We start from the raw sequence: 21742 nt of genomic DNA, 5'->3' as shown, positions 1-21742 counted from the left end.
AACCAACGTGCGTTTTGAGTATTTGCCTGCTATAAATGGCCACGTGATAAGCCAGGTTCGTTGAGCTATCGTTTGTGGCCAGGGCGCTTCTGAAAAAGAGCTTTACAGCTCAGTGGGCCTTACCTGGCAAAATATAAAGAAGTAAACAGTTAAATAAAATAGTAATCAGGTGGATCGCTGTGAGCTGTGGGAAGAATAAGGAGTCACAGAGAGAGAGAGAGGGGGAGATTGGTTTCCGTGAATGATTGTACTTTCCGAGACGCGGTCCCTACGGTGTCTGCCCAGTGAGCGCTGCCAATGGACGCGAGGTTTCCTCTGTGTCGAGGCTGTGTCTGTGTGTGCGCCCTTAACAGGCGTGAAAAATGTAAATATAAGAGGCAACGTTTCGGGCAACGGCCCCTTTCTATGGCATAACAAAATGGGGTAACAAAATATGTCTGTGCGGTAGCCATTCGTAAACGTCACAGGACTGATGATAATGATGCCATAAGTTATGATGATGATGAATAATAATAACAAAGATGGCACAGGTGATAATGGCAACCGTGATGATCATGACGCTGATGATCGTAACCAATGGTCACGGCGATGACGGCCATAATGGCAGTGCTGATGATGTACAACGACCGCCACGCTGCCCGCGTGCGCGCGAGCGCTCACCATGACGCTGCTGCGCGCGTAGCTGTTGTTGGGGTCCAGGTGGCATCGGCCGTCATGAGGAGTGGCAAGTCCCGCGAGGCGCCCGTCCAGCGCCAGGTGCGAGCCCGCGTCCGTGGCGAACACCACCAGGTGCGTGGCGCCGCCCCTCCAGCCGATCTGCTCCTGCGTGGGGGAGGACGCGAGTCGCCCGGTGAGGAGCAGCAGCAGCAGCAGGAGCAGCAGCAGCAGGAGCAGCAGCAGCAGGAGCAGCAGCAGCAGGAGCAGCAGCAGCAGGAGCAGCAGCAGCAGGAGCAGCAGCAGCAGCAGGAGCAGAAGCAGCAGGAGCAGCAGCAGCAGGAGCAGCAGCAGCAGGAGCAGCAGCAGCAGGAGCAGCAGGAGTAGGAGCAGCACCACGCCGCCTCTCACCCCGAACTCGCGCCGACGACGCCTCGCGAGGCTCAGGGTGAGTGTACCCGCGCACGGGCTCTGTGTACTGCGCTGGGGCTTTGAAGCAGGAGGTTTAGAGGGGGTGTTTAACACGTGGTCAACGTGGTGGCGGTTACTGGTTGTGTGCTCGCTAACAGCACTTGCCCCAACAGTCGGTTAAGGCTATACGGGGGATCTTTGTCTTTGGTTGATGTTAGTAATAGTTCTGATGATAATGAAGGTGGTGGTGGTGATTCCATTGTTGGTCATGGCCGTCATGATGATGATGGGTGTAATGTTGGTGGTGTTAATGGTGATAACGATGATGATGGTAATGGTGGTGGCGATGGTTAACTCTTGCCACACGATCACGACTTAATTCCTCACTCGTTGACTTCTCACCCACCACCCATCAATTCGTACATTCCTCACGCCCCCCCCACCAGCACCGCCTGCGTACCCCGCACACGGACGCCTGCAGGATGGCGTCGAAGCCCCCCTCGGGGGCGTCGTTGTTGCGCGACACGTTCTGCCTCTGCACCTCGGCGATGAAGCTGGCGGCGCGCTCGGTGAGCGCCAGCACGTGGCGGAAGCCGAAGGGAGTCCCGCACACGGGGAAGCGCTTGAACCTGGAAGGGGCCGATGAGAACAGTCGAGGAGGTTATCGTGGCGATTTTTAACGACGACGACCACCACCGCCACGGCGATCACCACCGCGACCACCACCACAACCACCGCGACCACAGCCACCACGACCACAACCACGACCACAACCACGACCGCGACCACCACGACCATCAACACAACTACCATGACGACCACTACCACGACCACGGCCACCACCACCACCACGACCACCACGACCACCACCACAACTACCGCGACCACAGCCACCACCACCACGACCACAACCACCACCACGACCACCACCACGACCACCACGACCATCAACACAACTACCATGACGACCACTACCACAACCACTACGACGACCACCAACCACGACCACCACCACCAAAGACAAAGCTCCCCCATATAACCCTGTGACTGACTGTTGGGGCAAATGCTGTTAGCGAGCACCTATGAAGGCCGGCACTGTGGCACACGAGGGGTGGGTGGCCAGCAACACCACGCCCGGCCGCCTTTGTCTCCCTCGTGGCGATGTTTACACACCGCACCAGGCATTCATTTAAAGCAGTCGACCTCGGGGAGGCCCAGGACCGGTTCAGATAATCGTCACTGGAGCAGAGGTGTGATTGCACGTGATTAAAAATTGCTCAAATTGAGTCATCCAATTAGTGTATCCATTGATTGATCGATCCGTAAAATTGCATTATATCGATCGATTAACCAAGCAGCCTTACAAAGTTGGAGTCAATTGAGGCAACTGCGGGTCTTTTACACGTGGCACGCGCACGTGTGTTTTTGGCGCAGATAATAAACAACACACGGACGAACACGAATGTACCATGTGGCCACGAGTGTCACCCACAGTGCGCCCCATCTCTCATGTGCATGTTGAACTTCTTTCACACCGTCGTACGTCGCCAACCGTGCTCATCTTTAGATCTCAGAAGCTAAAAGCAGGAATTTCCTTTAGCCTGCATAACGAATGTTCGGATGGGCTGCTGCGAAAATGCTACGTTGTCAGCAGAAAGCATTGCAGCAAAATCCATTGTTGTACGGTACTACGTATGCTCTGACGCAGTGGTTCTTAACCTTTACTGCAGCCCTGCACCCCCTTTGGATCTCAATCGTAATAAACAAAACAATTGTAATAAATGCATAGGGCTTGATGAAACAAAGTAGTTGTTACTTACGTGTCCGTGCTTAATTTGTGATTCGATAATTTGGTTAAATTTTTTATCTGGCCATGTCCCGCTACCCCCAGAGGGGGCATCTCGCACCCCCAGGTGACAACCCCCTCTGCTAACTTGCCGCCTTCAGCCAATTAATGATGAGTTGCGTCTATAATTACACACGCGCGAGATAACCAGAGCACGTGGAGAAACCCCACGCCTTGCGCGAGGGGAGCAACACTTTGTCCCCGTACAGACGGAAACAGATGGAGATTCGTCCACACTCGCTGTCCTGCCTTCTCCTGGCGAGCCAGGGTAGGGAGTTTCGCAACATCCGTGCGATCCATAGTGCTGGATTACAGGCCGCGTGCATAGTCACCACCGTCGGGTGATGATGATAATACAAGCAAACATCGTTCAACACATCGATACCGGTTATGATGATGACGATGTTTTGAGAGCAAATAAATTGTAACGGAGCCGTCTCCATCAATCGGTGTATCGAGCGAGAACTCACAACCAACGAATCACTCACTCCATCCATCCCAACTCTTGTTTGTAAAAAGCAAGAGTCCCTATTGTGCTGATGTGTTGTGGTGCATTACTCATCATTATGCTGCGTTTGGTTATCGGATTATAAGTGAAGATGCATCTTTAAAACAACAATAAGCCGCATCCCACAAAGACAATGGCAAAAGATCCCCCTCTAAATATATATATACGCATTCGAACTGTTGGGGGCAAGGGCTATTAATGATGAGCAAAACTCTGACAGCCATCAGGGTCACACGAGGTGGTGATGTGGGCCAGTGTCTCACCCCGGGTCGTATTTTTATTCTCCCCAGTGCTGTTCTACAACACCGCACCAGGTATGGATTTTAAAGCGGAATGGACCCAAGTGAGACCCTCCACGATAGGTTAAAATATCACTGGCCGCTCATGTCTCGCCGTGGACGGGAATGGAACTGAACAACAATAGCCATGACGTGAAGGCGACGTCACCACAGAGCCTGTGCCAGGCTAGGTGCACATTAAGGCCGCGTGAAGTGTTGAAGGCTCTGCTGGCAGGAAGTCACGGGACAGACGCAGGTGCCATGGGTTGACTGACTGAGACGCCTGGCAGAGCCACCACCTTTGCTTGCCGCTGTGCCAACTCGCTGCGTTTTAACGGCCCGCCGCTCCGCTCGCTGTTGTGAGCTCCTCCGCCCTCCATTGCCGCACACACATATGTGTGTGAATTTGAGCTTCTGTGCGGAGAACCACGCTTCGAGGCGAACAGACAGACAGGCAGGCTAGCAGGCAGATGTTCAGGGCCGCACCTGAGACACGGGTTGCGCAGGTAAGCCGGTGCCGTGTTCGTGAATGGCGACACGGGTTTGTCCACGAACGAGCCGAAGCCCAGACGCAGCTTGCTCGTGAGACGGGCCATGGCGGCCTCGAGCTGTGCGCCGAGCACGCGGATATTGTCCAGGTCGTCCTTCATGGACAGCGACAGGTCCATCAGGTAGTAGAGGTCGAGGGGGTAGTCCTCCACCTGGCGCACCTGCACGCGCACGGTCGCCGGGTCCCCTGCGAGCGAGCGAGCGCGCGCGGACAAGGAGGGCACAATGAGCGTTGGGTCAAGGGGGCACACAGGAGGTGCGGTCACTTACCGTGTGAATGGACTGCGACGTAATTGTCCGTGGATGAGGACCCGCACAACGGCGTGAGGGTTTAGAACACAGTGGGGGGGGGGGGGGGGGATAAGGGGCTGATGGTTGGCAGCAGGGATATTTGTTTTTGTCAGAGTGGTACCATGGCAGTGTGTGAGGGACGCTGCATTGTGGAACACTGCTCAACGAAGAGGAATGTGAGCGACCATCCGTGCAACCTGAACTTGTTCCCCTACCCCAAACCTTAGGGCGTCCCTCTTAATAACAGCGGGGGGCGCGGGTGATGGAGCGCCCACTGGCACGCTCCTCCCGCGAGTCGCGCTCTCGCTTGCGATCGGCGGCGTCGCTTATTTATTCGCGGAGCCGCGTGGAAGAGCGGCCCCCCCTCCCCCACAGGACCCGACAAATCACCTGGCCGGAGGGAGAGCGACACCTCCTGCGGGGAAATCTGCACCACTCCAGAGGGCGTCTCTCTCGTCTCTCGCGTCTCTCGCGTCTCCCCCGTCCCGGGCTTGTCGCTGAGCGGCAGAGCCTGGACGAGCTGCACCTGACTCCTCGGGGCCTCCACCATGTCGGCTGGGCAGCCCGAGCGGAGGAGGCGCTCCTGGAGATCGCAGCGGGAGCGGCCGCCCGGAAAATCCTGGGTGCCAGTGGTGGTGGGGGGGGGGGGCAGGGGGATGGGAGAGGCGCGCGAGGAGTAGAGCGTTCGGGTTTGAATGCGTTGAGTGAGCCATGTGTATGAAGATTCACACAAGACACGATTTCGAGACGACAGCAAGAGGCGCGATTGTAACCGTAGGAGCGGTCCCCACCTACCCATCCACTCGAGAGAGAGAGGGGGGAGAGAGAGAGCTTCTCTGATGATGTGGCGGCCTACAGAGCGGCCCATTGTTCCGCCTCCTCCGGAGTAATCGCGCGCATTACGCGCCAGTAATTCTGGGCCTCTCCGTGAAATCGGGAGAGGCATCGCGACACAAAGGGTGGCTGTGACGCGCGCTCACGGATTCGTGACCGCGACAACTGCGGGTGAGGCGGCGGGTGGGTGGGGGTCTATAGGAGAGGGAAGAGGCGATTACATCGGATGCCAAAACAATGGTCGCGTGAGTAGGAATCGGTTAATTGAGTAAAATTGATTGTTACGCTCAACCTTCACGCCCTGATACTCGGGGTTCCAAATGCAATGTTGAATGTTTATGGTCATGAGGGTAGACTCAGCTGTGTTAGTGCCCAGTTCAGCTCTCTATCTCTTCTGGAACACCACTTGAACTCAAGAAATATCCTGAAGCGAAAGATGAGTGCTGGACACAATCACGTAACTTTAATATAAATTGTCATATGGTTGTTATTGTTTCACTTACATCACACTGGGATTTTTGCACACAGCGTTGTAATACGGTGTTTTTTTTCTGGAAGATGTGCTGGTTTATTCCAGGATGTTTTTGTTGCGCGTCGTTGCTTTAAGATGTTCTCTGTTCATATTTAGTTTGTTGCGGTTGTACCCGACTCAAGAGCCGCATGGCTCGCAGGGTTATACCTAATCAATGAAACTTGAAAACTTGAAAAACTTGCCAATGTGATCTATGATGTTGTTCCTTACCTGTGTATCGACAGATTCATCTTGATGTGCAATTTCTAGGGGCTGTGTTCTGTCTTGGTGTGGTCTGGGACTGTTTTTGTTCTTGTTTTGCTGCCTTAGGCTTGCATTTAGTGTTGAAAAATCCACGGGATTTGATGCACTTATGCAATTTATACTAATATTGTATACTGTGCCGTACCTATTTCGATTTAAAGCTTTCGTGACTGCAGGGATTCATATTCTTGGTTCTTTCGGTAAAGTCACAAAAAAGGGAAATAATCCAATAATAAATATAAAATAATAAAATTAAATTCTCACGACGTTTCGGCCACAACACAAGCAGCCGTCACCAGGTGAAGAACAGAGCTGTCGGAAAGACAGCGTCCCAATGAACACTGCTTTACATATCAAACTCCTTTGTCAAGGCGCTCTGCTCCTCCCATCCAGCTTAAAAATACGCTGCCAAGCTTAGCAGTGTTCATTGGGACGCTGTCTTTCCGACAGACCTGTTCTTCACCTGAGGACGGCTGCTTGTGTTGTGGCCGAAACATCGTGAGAATTTAATTTTATTATGTTTTATTTTAATTATTTTATTATTTCCCTTCTACGTGAATTTACCGAAAGAACCAACAATATGTGCCGTATCTATTTACGTTTAGAGACTTGTTTTAGCGTGTCTCTGTGTCGCACTGCTATAGTGCGTTTGTACTTTTTGTTGTTGTAACTCGCTGACCCGCCCCGACTGAACATCTGTCAAACAAAGAGCTTCATAGCTCATCGGATTCCTCCTCCAGCAGTCCCATTCCGCACCAATAACGGAGAAAGAACGAAGCGGCGATCGGTGAATCGAAATTGTCACTTTGGAATCGTGACAACGAACGAAGATGCCGAGTGGTCACGCGGCTGTCAGATACGTCGTTCACACCACGTGGCCCCGTGCGAGCCCGGTCCGGCGGGGTGGGGTGGGGGGGGGGCGAGATTGACACGCGGGGCTCGAGGTGGGATGTTGGCGTGTCAAGGGGACGTGATGGGTGTTAGGCGTGGGGGGCAGTGGGGGTCAGTGGGGGTGTAGGGTGTAGGGTGTGTTGCGAAGTGGGTGTGATGTATGTGGAGGGGGTCTGTAGATTCGTGGTGTTGGGGGGGGATGAAGGGGATGTGAACTACGATGTTTTTGTTTGTTACAAACGATGTTTTTTTTATTTTACCAGGTAAGGCCCACCTGAGCTATGCAGATCTTTTTGAGAAGCGACCCTGGCCCAAAAAAAAAAAGAATGCTCAACGAAGTGGCTTATCACATGGACAATTATACTGGTAGAAACCTCCTGGTTACACCAGCCCACAGGGGATTATTGTGTCCGTCCGTCCGTCGTGCAGGGAGGGGCTGGGTGGGGGGGGGGGCTGGGTGGGGAGGGTCAGGAGGGGCTGGGTGTTGAGGGTGGGGAGGGGTTGGGTGGGGAGGTAGGGTGGAGAGTGGGATGGGAGGGGCTGGTCACCCCGTGGTGCCCTTATAAAACTCAACGTTTAACCTACTCACGCCGGCTTGTGCCCGCCCTCACAGTCGGCCATATTTGCGGAATACACCACGCCGCCGTTGACCCTGGTCATTGACCGAGCAACCCAACGTTCCTACCAGCTCCCTCCGCAGGAATGTGTTAGCAGCCAAATACTCTCAACACACATTGAGAGTCTAAATGTGGAGGGAATAAACCCGGAGGGTCCCGGAGAGAAGTCCACGCAACCACGAGGGGAGAGAGAGAGAGACACGCCAACTCCAAATATACAGCGGGCGTCGGGGATCGAACCCACGACCTCCGCTATACCAGGCGAGGTAGTTAACATTTCGCCACCGTGGTAGCCCTGGTGTGTGCGTGGTGGTGGAGGGGGGCTGTATGGGATGTGATGTGTGTAGGTGGTGGGGGGGAGGGGTAGCGTAGTGTGTTGAGTTAGGGGGATTGGCACCTTCTGGGAGCACCAGGCGCAGGATGGGTGCAGGAGGATGCATTCAGAGCAGCGCAGAGCTCCGCTCCCCGCGCAGACCCCCCCCGCGCCTGCTCCCTCGCCAGCTGCAGCCACCACAAAGACAAAGATCCCCCGTATAGCCTGTTGGGGCAAGCGCTGTAAGCGAGCACCTACGCAGGTCGCCACTGGGGAGACAAAGGCCGCCTTTGTCTCCCCAATGGCGATGTTTACACACCGCACCAGGTACTCATTTGAGGCCGAGTCGACCTAGGGGAGGCCCAGCAACGGTTTAGATAATCCTCACTCGTGCTGACCGTGAGCGGGAATCGAACTCAGGTCGCCTGGTGCGTGGTGCAGTGCGCTAACCACCGCACTACCGCTCCCCACACGTTCGCACATTCACACAAGCCCTACTCAACTACTCCAGCACAGACACAAGCAAGTACACAAAGACAAATATCCCCCGTACAGCCTTAGCAGACTGATGTGGCAAGTGCTATTAGCGAGCACCTATGAAGGCCGGCACAGCACACGAGGAGGTGAGTGGTCAGCACCACGCCCGGCCGCCGTTGTCTCCCCAGTGGCGATGTTTACACATCACACCAGGTACTCATTTGAGGCTGAATCGACCTAGGGGAGGCCCTGGACGGGTTCAGATAATCGCCACTGGTGTTTGTAGCGCAACGCGCTAATCGTTACGATACCGCTTCCCATACACAAGCACACACACAGCATCACACACACACACACAGCTACACACACACAGCATCACACACACACAGCTTCACACACACACAGCCTCACACACACACAGCCTCACACACACAGCTAACACACACACATAGCTACACACACACAGCTTCACACACACAGCATCATACCCACACACAGCTCCACACACACACAGCTTCATACACACACAGCTACACACATACACAGCTTCACACACACAGCATCACACACACAGCATCACACACACACACAGCTTCACACACACAGCTACACACACACACAGCTTCACACACACAGCTTCACACACACACATAGCTACACACACACAGCTTCACAGACACACACAGCTCCACACACACACAGCTTCATACACACAGCTACACACATACACAGCTTCACACACACACAGCATCACACACACAGCTTCACACACACACAGCGTCACACACACAGCTACACACACACAGCTTCACACACACACAGCTACACACACACAGCTACACACATACACACAGCTTCACATATACACAGCCTCACACACACACAGCTTCACATACAGAAGCCCCACACACACAGGCACACACACACAGATTCACACACACGCACAGCTTCACTCACACACAGCTTCACACACACACACAGCTACACACACACACAGCACACACACACAGCTACACACACACAGCTACACACACACAGCTTCACACACATACAGCTTCACACACACACACAGCTACACACACACAGCTTCACACACAACATCACACACAGCATCACACACACACAGCCTCACACACACACACAGCTTCACACACACAGCTACACACACACAAAGCATCACGCACACACACAGCTTCACACACACACACAGCTACACACAGCTACACACACACAGCTACACACACACAGCTTCACACACACACAGCTACACACACACATAGCTACACACACACACAGCTTCACACACACACACACACAGCTTCACACACACAGCTTCACACACACAGCTTCACACACACACAGCTACACACACACACAGATACACACACAGCTACACACACACACACACAGCTACACACACACACAGCTTCACACACACAGCTTCACACACACACACAGCATCACACACATACAAACAGCTACACACACACAGCATCACACACACACAGCTGCACACACACAGCTTCACACACACACAGCTACACACACACACAGCACACACACACAGCTACACACACACAGCTACACACACAGCTACACACACACAGCTTCACACACATACAGCTTCACACACACACACAGCTACACACACACAGCTTCACACACAAAGCATCACACACAGCATCACACACACACAGCCTCACACACACACACAGCTTCACACACACAGCTACACACACACACAGCATCACGCACACACACAGCTTCACACACACACAGCTACACACAGCTACACACACACAGCTACACACACACAGCTTCACACACACACAGCTACACACACACATAGCTACACACACAGCTTCACACACACACACAGCTTCACACACACAGCTTCACACACACAGCTTCACACACACACAGCTACACACACACAGATACACACACAGCTACACACACACACAGCTACACACACACACAGCTTCACACACACAGCTTCACACACACACAGCATCACACACATACAAACAGCTACACACACAGCATCACACACACACAGCTGCACACACACAGCTTCACACACACAGCTACACACACACACACAACTTCACACACACAGCTACACACACACAGCTACACACACACAGCTTCACACACACAGCTACACACACACAGCTACACACACACACTAGCAACAACGAACAACAACAAACACTCACGCAGTTAGTATTGTCACGTTGCCCAACAGAGTCCTACTGGATGTGAATGGAATTCGTCGAATGTAACATTCGCCCCCCCCACTGGCACCGACTTCTAAGCAGAGGGGAGACGATGGGAGCCGAGTGCGAAGCCATCTGCGACTCGGCGCAGCGCCACCAAAGCTCGGGCACGAGAGAAGTTCGCTTCGTGTTCTCGTGCGGGGCTTGCAGAGACGACGACGACGACTACCGCGGAGATGGAACGATGAAATCCGTCGGTGTGCATGAGCCAGTTGAATTGTTAAACGACGAATCCGTCGGTGTGCAGGAGCCAGTCGGATTGTTACATCGTTGGATCGTGAAAGATGATGATGGCGGCGTCTTGGAGAGGTTTTCATCCAGCAGTGGTTAGATCATGACTGCTGATGGTGCTGCTGTCGATGAATTAGCTTCGTGGCACAAACCAGGGCTGGAGAGGGGACGGGATATTCAAGGCGCAATCTCCGCGTGTCTAACTTGAGAGCGATTGTCTTGGACAGGGTGGTGGTGGTGGTGCTTGTCTGCACGTAGAGTCTGGATGATTCCCGGCCCCTAATCGTTGCCACGTGCGTAAACACGGGCCCTGCCGGGCTCTCCGCTCACGCGCGCGCCGAGTGGCTCCCATCTCGGCACACGGCGCGGACATTCCTCCCGGAGACTTTGCCGCGACCACTTCACGAGTCGCGCCGGGACCAGCAATTTGCGCGGCGGGCAGAACGTGAGCGGGAACGCCTCCTCCTCATCCCTCCTCCATCATCCTCCTCCTACTTGCTGTGCACTCCGGCAACTCAACGGAGCCGAGTTGGGATAAACACTCTCATCCGGTCATCGCCAAGAGGCGAACTCGAACATCCGCAAGAGATTTGTGGTGGAACGCGCCGAGGTGGTGGCGGCTCTGGGCTGAGCGACACTCCATACCTCCCTCCCCCTTCTCTGTATCTGGAACCCATGGGAGATGCGGGTAACTTCTGCACAAGTGGGGAATGAAGAGTCACAGCCTCGTCGTGACTGCTGTGAAGCGCAATCCATCACTCGCATCACCATTGTGTTGTACAGTATGGGTTTCTGTGTGAGGCTATGGGTCTCTATGTGAGTCTATGGGTCTCTGTGTGAGTAAGTTTGTCACTGTGTGAGTTTCTGTGTGAGTCTATGGATCTCTGTGTGAGTCAGTGGGGTCACTGTGTGAGTCTATGGGTCTCTATGTGAGTCTATGGGTCTCTGTGTAAGGAGTATATGGATCTCTATGTGAGTCTACAGGTATCTGCGTGAGTAAGTTTGTCATTGTATGAGTCTATGGGTCTCTATGCGAGTCTATGGGTCTCTGTGAGTCTATGGGCCTCTTGTGTGAGTCAGTGGGGTCATTGTGAGGAGTCTATGGGTCTCTGTGTGAGTCTACGCACAGAGTTATAAACACGCTCCGCTGTTTCGCCAATACCGCACGAACAAAGCCGAAGAAAGAACCCTCACCCCCGACTCGAACTCCAACCGCTAACCCTCCCCTCGACTCGAACCCGACCCCCCCACACTCACCGCTCAGCGCCCTGGCGACCAGCTGGAGGTGAAGGATCACGAATGTCAGGCTGGGGGGGGACATGGCAGGGCTGCCCCCCGCGCTGCCTCCCTCGGTTCCTCTTTCCCTTCGTCCTTCCCTCCTTCCTTCCTCTCTCCCCTTCCTTGAGCTCGGCTCGGCGCCGTGTGAGAGAATCAACGAGAAGAGAGAGAGAGGAGCGAGGCGGGCGCACGTAAGGGGGTGAAAACAGCGGGGCACGTCTTGTGCGCAATCCTTACCAGGTGGCTCCACAACTTCACGAAAGAAAAGGGGAAAGAGAGAGGAGTTGGAGCAGGAGGAGGAGGAAGAGGGGGTGGGGAGGAGTGGGGATGGAGGATGGAAGGAAGAGGAAGGAGGAGGGAGGAGGAGGAGGGGTAAGCGGCGTCAGCGCGGCCTCGGGGTCCGGTGTCGGTGCAGCAGCAGCGGCAGCAGAAGTTGCAGCAGCAGCGGCAGCAGCTGTAGCAGCAGCAGCAGGCGCGCGCATCTGGCGTCCGCAGCGGCGATGCACGTGGCGATGTGCGGCGCAGATTCCTCCCACCCACTCCACTCCCCACGCCGACAACAACAGCCCCAATAACAACTGCCGCTACTTCACACTCGAGACTCGCTAAAGTTACGACCAGTAAAAAATATAAACCGGTAACCGTTTGCATAAGAGAGTATCTGGTTAGGCGGATCGTTGGCCACGGACGTGTCGTCGCTCGGACGAATCGCTCGGCTGCCTCGGTGCGTTTCGCCTCCGCTTAGCACGGGTGGCTACGTACGGTGCGAAAGAAGTTGAGCACGCACACGTAGAGGCGCAGCCCTGCAAGTGCCTGCTCGCTTGCGCCACCGATGGCGGAAGGTGCCTCCACGGGAGAGGGCGCTCTGGAGGGTGTTTGGCCTACTCTTCCACGCTTGGCAGCCGCTCGGCTCACTGTGGCGGCGTGCGCGTTTATATCGCTGGGTGCACAGAGGCAGGAGGGGGGCGGGGGAGCGGGGGAATGTGGGGGACGAGGGGGTGGGGGTTAAGGATATTGACATCATGGCAGCTAACCAACAACATTGCAATCATACAGTCGTGACATAAGCAACGGCAGTGAATTGCACCTTTCTTGCAACAGTGGATATCCAAATGGATAATGATATATATTATAAATACATTCCGAACGCAATGGATACAAAGGACAAGTTACGTTTTTATAATTCATTCTCTTTGCTACTTTGGAGGCAAATTGAGCGGCTTCTCTGGCCAGTGCTCTGGCACCGATCTCGCTCGCCACCCCGGGCAGGGGGACCCCGGGTAGGGGGACCCCGGGCAGGGGGACCCCGGGTAGGAGGACGCCGGGTAGGAGGACGCCGCTGCGGCTGCTGCGGAATCGTCATCCAGTGGCAGGAGGCGCGAGCGCCGGACCGCGCTGATGAATCTCAACCCCCCCCCCCTACCCCCACCCCCCCAACCCCCCCAACCCCTCCCTCACCCCCCCAATAACGACGGCGCGCGGGTATAAACGAACCCCGCCACCTCGCAGTCGATGACCCCCCCTCCCCCCGCGACCCCCCCTTCCCCCACCCACGTGATTGGCAAGTTGGGATATTCTCGGCACACGGATCACAAAGCCCCCCCCCCCCCAACTCCACCCTGGATACGGAAGGCAAATGCGTCACGAGTGATGATATCATTTTAATTATTAAACGCGCGGGGCGTGCATGGCGTGATGACAGCTCCGAGAGTAATAATACGCGCACGCGGCTTCCTTGTTATGTTCACATGGCGTTTGGGGCAGCTGAGCGGAGTAGTCTGCTAGTTCCACCAGAGTACACGTGGTTGTACTGGGGTAGCTGAGTGGGGTAGTCTGCTAGTTCCACCAGAGTACACGTGGTTGTATTGGGGCAGCTGAGCGGAGTAGTCTGCTAGTTCCACCAGAGTACACGTGGTTGTACTTGGGTAGCTGAGTGGGGTAGCCTACTAGTTCCACCAGAGTGCACGTGGTTGTATTGGGGCAGCTGAGCGGAGTAGTCTGCTAGTTCCACCACAGTGCACGTGGTTGTACTGGGGTAGCTGAGTGGGGTAGTCTGCTAGTTCCACCAGAGTACACGTGGTTGTATTGGGGCAGCTGAGCGGAGTAGTCTGCTAGTTCCACCAGAGTACACGTGGTTGTACTGGGGTAGCTGAGTGGGGTAGTCTGCTAGTTCCACCAGAGTACACGTGGTTGTATTGGGGCAGCTGAGCGGAGTAGTCTGCTAGTTCCACCAGAGTACACGTGGTTGTACTGGGGTAGCTGAGTGGGGTAGTCTACTAGTTCCACCAGAGTGCACGTGGTTGTATTGGGGCAGCTGAGCGGAGTAGTCTGCTAGTTCCACCACAGTGCACGTGGTTGTACTGGGGTAGCTGAGTGGGGTAGTCTGCTAGTTCCACCAGAGTACACGTGGTTGTATTGGGGTAGCTGAGTGGGGTAGTCTGCTAGTTCCACCACAGTGCACGTGGTTGTATTGGGGCAGCTGAGCGGAGTAGTCTGCTAGTTCCACCAGAGTGCACGTGGTTGTATGGATTGGGCAGTCGTGAGTGATGTGCGCCCGATGGTTTGGACCTCACCATCGCATGCGCAGCTCGGTGGAGGAGTGCCTGACTGCTCCGTTTATCGAGGAAAAATCCCCCACACACCACCACCACCACCCTCCTCCTCCTGCTGCACGTGGTGGTGCTGTGGTTGTTGTGGTTGCGACGCGGTTGTTGAGAGCGACCCGCACCGTCGTCGACGCAGCAGAGAGAGGCCAGCGCTGCTCCATCGTCTGGTCTTCAGGCACCGCACGTGGTTCACTCCGCACGTGCTCGAGGCAGAAACAAAACACCTCCTCCCCCTGCTGCCGTAGACACAAGGCAAACGAGAGCCATCGATGTGTCTACCCTGCTGATGATTCTAAACAGGGACGAAGCCGTCCACACAGCCTGTTCTCCTGCTGCTGCTGCTATTTGAAGCAACATTGGCCCATGGGCTTCCACTCTCCAGGGAGTAACGGTCTCAAATGAAACAAAACTGTGTGCAGTTCTGCATCGCGTCTCCAGGGGGCGCTCCCGCCACAGGAACGCGGAGTGGCGCGGCGAGAGGCGGAATGGTGAACGGAATGACGGCGCCAGGGAGCGGGATGCGGGGATCGGGGAACGCGCCCAAGTTGGAGACGTCACGACGGCCGCCGATGGGCCGAGGCAGAACGCGTGCCAAGTTCAATTTACGTGCGGACAGGTCACCAGAAGGGCATGATGGTGGGTGGTGCAGACTCATCACGGAGTGGCAGCCCATGGGGGGAGAACACACAAAGACAAAGTTCCCCCGCATAGGCTTAACATATTGTAGGGGCAAGTGCTGTTAGTGAGCACCTATGAAGGCCGGAACGGTACACGAGGGGGTGGGTGGCCAGCACCACGCTCGACCGCCTTTGTCTCCCCTGTGGCGATGTTTACACACGGCACCAGGTACTCATTTGAGGCTGAGTCGACCTAGGTGAGGCCCGGGACCGGTTCAGATAATCGTCACTGGTGTTGGCTGTGAGCGGGAATCGAACCCGGGTGTTCTCCCCCCGACCCTCCCTGGTGTGAGGCACGAGTCTCAACCACTGCGTCAGCCTGCCGCCCTGTGTGGTTGTTGTTGTTGCTGCTGTTGTTGTTGTGTTTGGTTGTGCCGACAGCTCGGCCACCGACAGCCGCAGCGGGGATTGCGTTTCTGATGTTCTGATGAAACGGAACTCTGAGAACAGCTGATCACGGCCCAAGTCGGATCGCAGTGGGGAGATGCAGGAGAAAGAGGCCGTGGACACAGCACAGCGATAGCGCGACCACACTACCCTAGCCAACCTGCACTACCCTAGTCAACCTGCACTACCACACTACCCTAGCCAACCTGCACTACCACACTACCCTAGCCAACCTGCACCACCACACCACCCTAGCCAACCTGCACCACCACACCACCCTAGCCAACCTGCACCACCACACCACCCTAGCCAACCTGCACTACCACACTACCCTAGCCAACCTGCACTACCACACTACCCTAGCCAACCTGCACTACCACACCACCCTAGCCAACCTGCACTACCACACTATCCTAGCCAACCTGCACCACCACACTACCCTAGCCAACCTGCACCACCACACCACCCTAGCCAACCTGCACTACCACACTACCCTAGCCAACCTGCACTACCACACTACCCTAGCCAACCAGCACTACCACACCACCCTAGCCAACCTGCACTACCACACCACCCTAGCCAACCTGCACCACCACACTACCGTAGCCAACCTGCACCAACACACCACCCTAGCCAACCTGCACCACCACACCACCCTAGCCAACCTGCACCACCACACTACCCTAGCCAACCTGCACTACCACACCACCCTAGCCAACCAGCACCACCACACCACCCTAGCCAACCTGCACTACCACACCACCCTAGCCAACCAGCACTACCACACTACCCTAGCCAACCTGCACCACCACACTACCCTAGCCAACCTGCACTACCACACTACCCTAGCCAACCAGCACTACCACACCACCCTAGCCAACCTGCACTACCACACTACCCTAGCCAACCAGCACCACCACACCACCCTAGCCAACCTGCACTACCACACTACCCTAGCCAACCAGCACTACCACACCACCCTAGCCAACCTGCACTACCACACCACCCTAGCCAACCTGCACTACCACACTACCCTAGCCAACCTGCACTACCACACTACCCTAGCCAACCTGCACTACCACACCACCCTAGCCAACCTGCACTACCACACCACCCTAGCCAACCTGCACTACCACACTATCGTAGCCAACCTGCATTACCACACTACCCTAGCCAACCTGCACTACCACACTATTCTAGCCAACCTGCACTACCACACTACCCTAGCCAACCAGCACTACCACACCACCCTAGCCAACCTGCACTACCACACTACCCTAGCCAACCAGCACCACCACACCACCCTAGCCAACCTGCACTACCACACCACCCTAGCCAACCAGCACTACCACACTACCCTAGCCAACCTGCACCACCACACTACCCTAGCCAACCTGCACTACCACACTACCCTAGCCAACCAGCACTACCACACTACCCTAGCCAACCAGCACTACCACACCACCCTAGCCAACCTGCACTACCACACCACCCTAGCCAACCTGCACCACCACACTACCCTAGCCAACCTGCACTACCACACTACCCTAGCCAACCTGCACTACCACACCACCCTAGCCAACCTGCACTACCACACCACCCTAGCCAACCTGCACTACCACACCACCCTAGCCAACCTACACCACCACACTACCCTAGCCAACCTGCACTACCACACCACCCTAGCCAACCTGCACTACCACACTATCCTAGCCAACCTGCACCACCACACTACCCGAGCCAGCCAGCACTACCACACTACCCTAGCCAACCTGCACCACCACACCACCCTAGCCAACCTGCACTACCACACTACCCTAGCCAACCAGCACTACCACACCACCCTAGCCAACCTGCACTACCACAACAACCTAGCCAACCTGCACCACCACACTACCGTAGCCAACCTGCACCAACACACCACCCTAGCCAACCTGCACTACCACACTACCGTAGCCAACCTGCACCACCACACTACCCTAGCCAACCTGCACTACCACACCACCCTAGCCAACCAGCACCACCACACCACCCTAGCCAACCTGCACTACCACACCACCCTAGCCAACCAGCACTACCACACTACCCTAGCCAACCTGCACCACCACACTACCCTAGCCAACCTGCACTACCACACTACCCTAGCCAACCAGCACTACCACACCACCCTAGCCAACCTGCACTACCACACTACCCTAGCCAACCAGCACCACCACACCACCCTAGCCAACCTGCACTACCACACTACCCTAGCCAACCAGCACTACCACACCACCCTAGCCAACCTGCACTACCACACCACCCTAGCCAACCTGCACCACCACACTACCCTAGCCAACCTGCACTACCACACTACCCTAGCCAACCTGCACTACCACACCACCCTAGCCAACCTGCACTACCACACCACCCTAGCCAACCTGCACTACCACACTATCGTAGCCAACCTGCATTACCACACTACCCTAGCCAACCTGCACTACCACACTATTCTAGCCAACCTGCACTACCACACTACCCTAGCCAACCAGCACTACCACACCACCCTAGCCAACCTGCACTACCACACTACCCTAGCCAACCAGCACCACCACACCACCCTAGCCAACCTGCACTACCACACCACCCTAGCCAACCAGCACTACCACACTACCCTAGCCAACCTGCACCACCACACTACCCTAGCCAACCTGCACTACCACACTACCCTAGCCAACCAGCACTACCACACCACCCTAGCCAACCTGCACTACCACACTACCCTAGCCAACCAGCACCACCACACCACCCTAGCCAACCTGCACTACCACACTACCCTAGCCAACCAGCACTACCACACCACCCTAGCCAACCTGCACTACCACACCACCCTAGCCAACCTGCACCACCACACTACCCTAGCCAACCTGCACTACCACACTACCCTAGCCAACCTGCACTACCACACCACCCTAGCCAACCTGCACTACCACACCACCCTAGCCAACCTGCACTACCACACTACCGTAGCCAACCTGCATTACCACACTACCCTAGCCAACCTGCACTACCACACTATTCTAGCCAACCTGCACTACCACACTACCCTAGCCAACCAGCACTACCACACCACCCTAGCCAACCTGCACTACCACACTACCCTAGCCTACCAGCACCACCACACCACCCTAGCCAACCTGCACTACCACACCACCCTAGCCAACCTGCACCACCACACCACCCTAGCCAACCTGCACTACCACACTACCCTAGCCAACCTGCACTACCACATTACCCTAGCCAACCAGCACCACCACACCACCCTAGCCAACCTGCACTACCACACCACCCTAGCCAACCAGCACCACCACACCACCCTAGCCAACCTGCACCACCACACTACCCTAGCCAACCTGCACTACCACACTACCCTAGCCAACCAGCACCACCACACCACCCTAGCCAACCAGCACCACCACACCACCCTAGCCAACCTGCACCACCACACCACCCTAGCCAACCTGCACTACCACACTACCCTAGCCAACCTGCACTACCACACTACCCTAGCCAACCTGCACTACCACACTACCCTAGCCAACCTGCACTACCACACTACCCTAGCCAACCAGCACTACCACACTACCCTAGCCAACCTGCACTACCACACCACCCTAGCCAACCAGCACTACCACACTACCCTAGCCAACCTGCACCACCACACTACCCTAGCCAACCAGCACCACCACACCACCCTAACCAACCTGCACTACCACACTACCCTAGCCAACCTGCACCACCACACCACCCTAGCCAACCTGCACTACAACACTACCCTAGCCAACCAGCACTACCACACCACCCTAGCCAACCTGCACTACCACACTACCCTAGCCAACCAGCACCACCACACCACCCTAGCCAAACTGCACTACCACACTACCCTAGCCAACCAGCACTACCACACCACCCTAGCCAACCTGCACTACCACACCACCCTAGCCAATCTGCACCACCACACTACCCTAGCCAACCTGCACTACCACACTACCCTAGCCAACCTGCACTACCACACCACCCTAGCAAACCTGCACTACCACACCACCCTAGCCAACCTGCACTACCACACTACCGTAGCCAACCTGCATTACCACACTACCCTAGCCAACCTGCACTACCACACTATTCTAGCCAACCTGCACTACCACACTACCCTAGCCAACCTGCACTACCACACTACCCTAGCCAACCAGCACTACCACACCACTTTAGCCAACCTGCACTACCACACTACCCTAGCCAACCAGCACCACCACACCACCCTAGCCAACCTGCACTACCACACCACCCTAGCCAACCTGCACTACCACACTACCCTAGCCAACCAGCACCACCACACCACCCTAGCCAACCTGCACCACCACACTACCCTAGCCAACCTGCACTACCACACTACCCTAGCCAACCAGCACCACCACACCACCCTAGCCAACCAGCACCACCACACCACCCTAGCCAACCTGCACTACCACACCACCCTAGCCAATCTGCACCACCACACTACCCTAGCCAACCTGCACTACCACACTACCCTAGCCAACCTGCACTACCACACCACCCTAGCAAACCTGCACTACCACACCACCCTAGCCAACCTGCACTACCACACTACCGTAGCCAACCTGCATTACCACACTACCCTAGCCAACCTGCACTACCACACTATTCTAGCCAACCTGCACTACCACACTACCCTAGCCAACCTGCACTACCACACTACCCTAGCCAACCAGCACTACCACACCACTTTAGCCAACCTGCACTACCACACTACCCTAGCCAACCAGCACCACCACACCACCCTAGCCAACCTGCACTACCACACCACCCTAGCCAACCTGCACTACCACACTACCCTAGCCAACCAGCACCACCACACCACCCTAGCCAACCTGCACCACCACACTACCCTAGCCAACCTGCACTACCACACTACCCTAGCCAACCAGCACCACCACACCACCCTAGCCAACCAGCACCACCACACCACCCTAGCCAACCTGCACCACCACACCACCCTAGCCAACCTGCACTACCACACTACCCTAGCCAACCTGCACTACCACACTACCCTAGCCAACCTGCACTACCACACTACCCTAGCCAACCTGCACTACCACACTACCCTAGCCAACCAGCACTACCACACTACCCTAGCCAACCTGCACTACCACACCACCCTAGCCAACCAGCACTACCACACTACCCTAGCCAACCTGCACCACCACACTACCTTAGCCAACCAGCACCACCACACCACCCTAGCCAACCTGCACTACCACACTACCCTAGCCAACCTGCACTACCACACTACCCTAGCCAACCAGCACCACCACACTACCCTAGCCAACCTGCACTACCACACCACCCTAGCCAACCTGCACTACCACACTACCCTAGCCAACCTGCATTACCACACTACCCTAGCCAACCTGCACTACCACACTACCCTAGCCAGCCAGCACTACCACACTACCTTAGCCAACCTGCACTACCACACCACCCTAGCCAACCTGCACTACCACACCACCCTAGCCAACCTGCACTACCACACTACCGTAGCCAACCTGCACTACCACACTACCCTAGCCAACCTGCACCACCACACCACCCTAGCCAACCTGCACTACCACATTATCCTAGCCAACCTGCACCACCACACTATCCTAGCCAACCTGCACTACCACACTACCCTAGCCAACCTGCACCACCACACCACCCTAGCCAACCTGCACCACCACACCACCCTAGCCAACCTGCACTACCACATTATCCTAGCCAACCTGCACCACCACACTATC

General features: G+C 55.7%; 1 protein-coding gene and 1 pseudogene across 2 annotated transcripts in view; one reads left to right on the top strand and one right to left on the bottom strand.

Annotated features, from left to right (window-relative positions):
- LOC133344733 (integrin beta-3-like) overlaps positions 1-12571 on the bottom strand; it is a 32620-nt gene extending 20049 nt beyond the window's left edge. The window contains exons 1-6 of one of the 2 annotated variants that reach the window (XM_061554839.1): positions 12212-12571; positions 8052-8155; positions 4928-5156; positions 4184-4433; positions 1526-1694; positions 661-822 (exon numbers count right to left, since the gene is read on the bottom strand). In XM_061554839.1, the coding sequence (XP_061410823.1) occupies positions 661-822; positions 1526-1694; positions 4184-4433; positions 4928-5156; positions 8052-8155; positions 12212-12275 (978 nt within the window). In that variant the 5' untranslated portion in view covers positions 12276-12571. The remainder of the gene's footprint in view (positions 1-660; positions 823-1525; positions 1695-4183; positions 4434-4927; positions 5157-8051; positions 8156-12211) is intronic. The other variant, XM_061554838.1, reaches the window with a different exon arrangement.
- LOC133344739 (G protein-activated inward rectifier potassium channel 1-like) overlaps positions 1-21742 on the top strand; it is a 240705-nt pseudogene that overhangs the window by 133260 nt on the left and 85703 nt on the right.

This window comes from Lethenteron reissneri, chromosome 20 (genome assembly GCF_015708825.2).
Source record: "Lethenteron reissneri isolate LAM-NWPU_2019-01 chromosome 20, ASM1570882v1, whole genome shotgun sequence".
Taxonomy (NCBI): Eukaryota; Metazoa; Chordata; class Hyperoartia; order Petromyzontiformes; family Petromyzontidae; genus Lethenteron; species Lethenteron reissneri.
The sequence above is the reverse complement of the archived record's forward strand: the minus strand, read 5'-3'. Positions and strand labels throughout refer to the sequence as shown.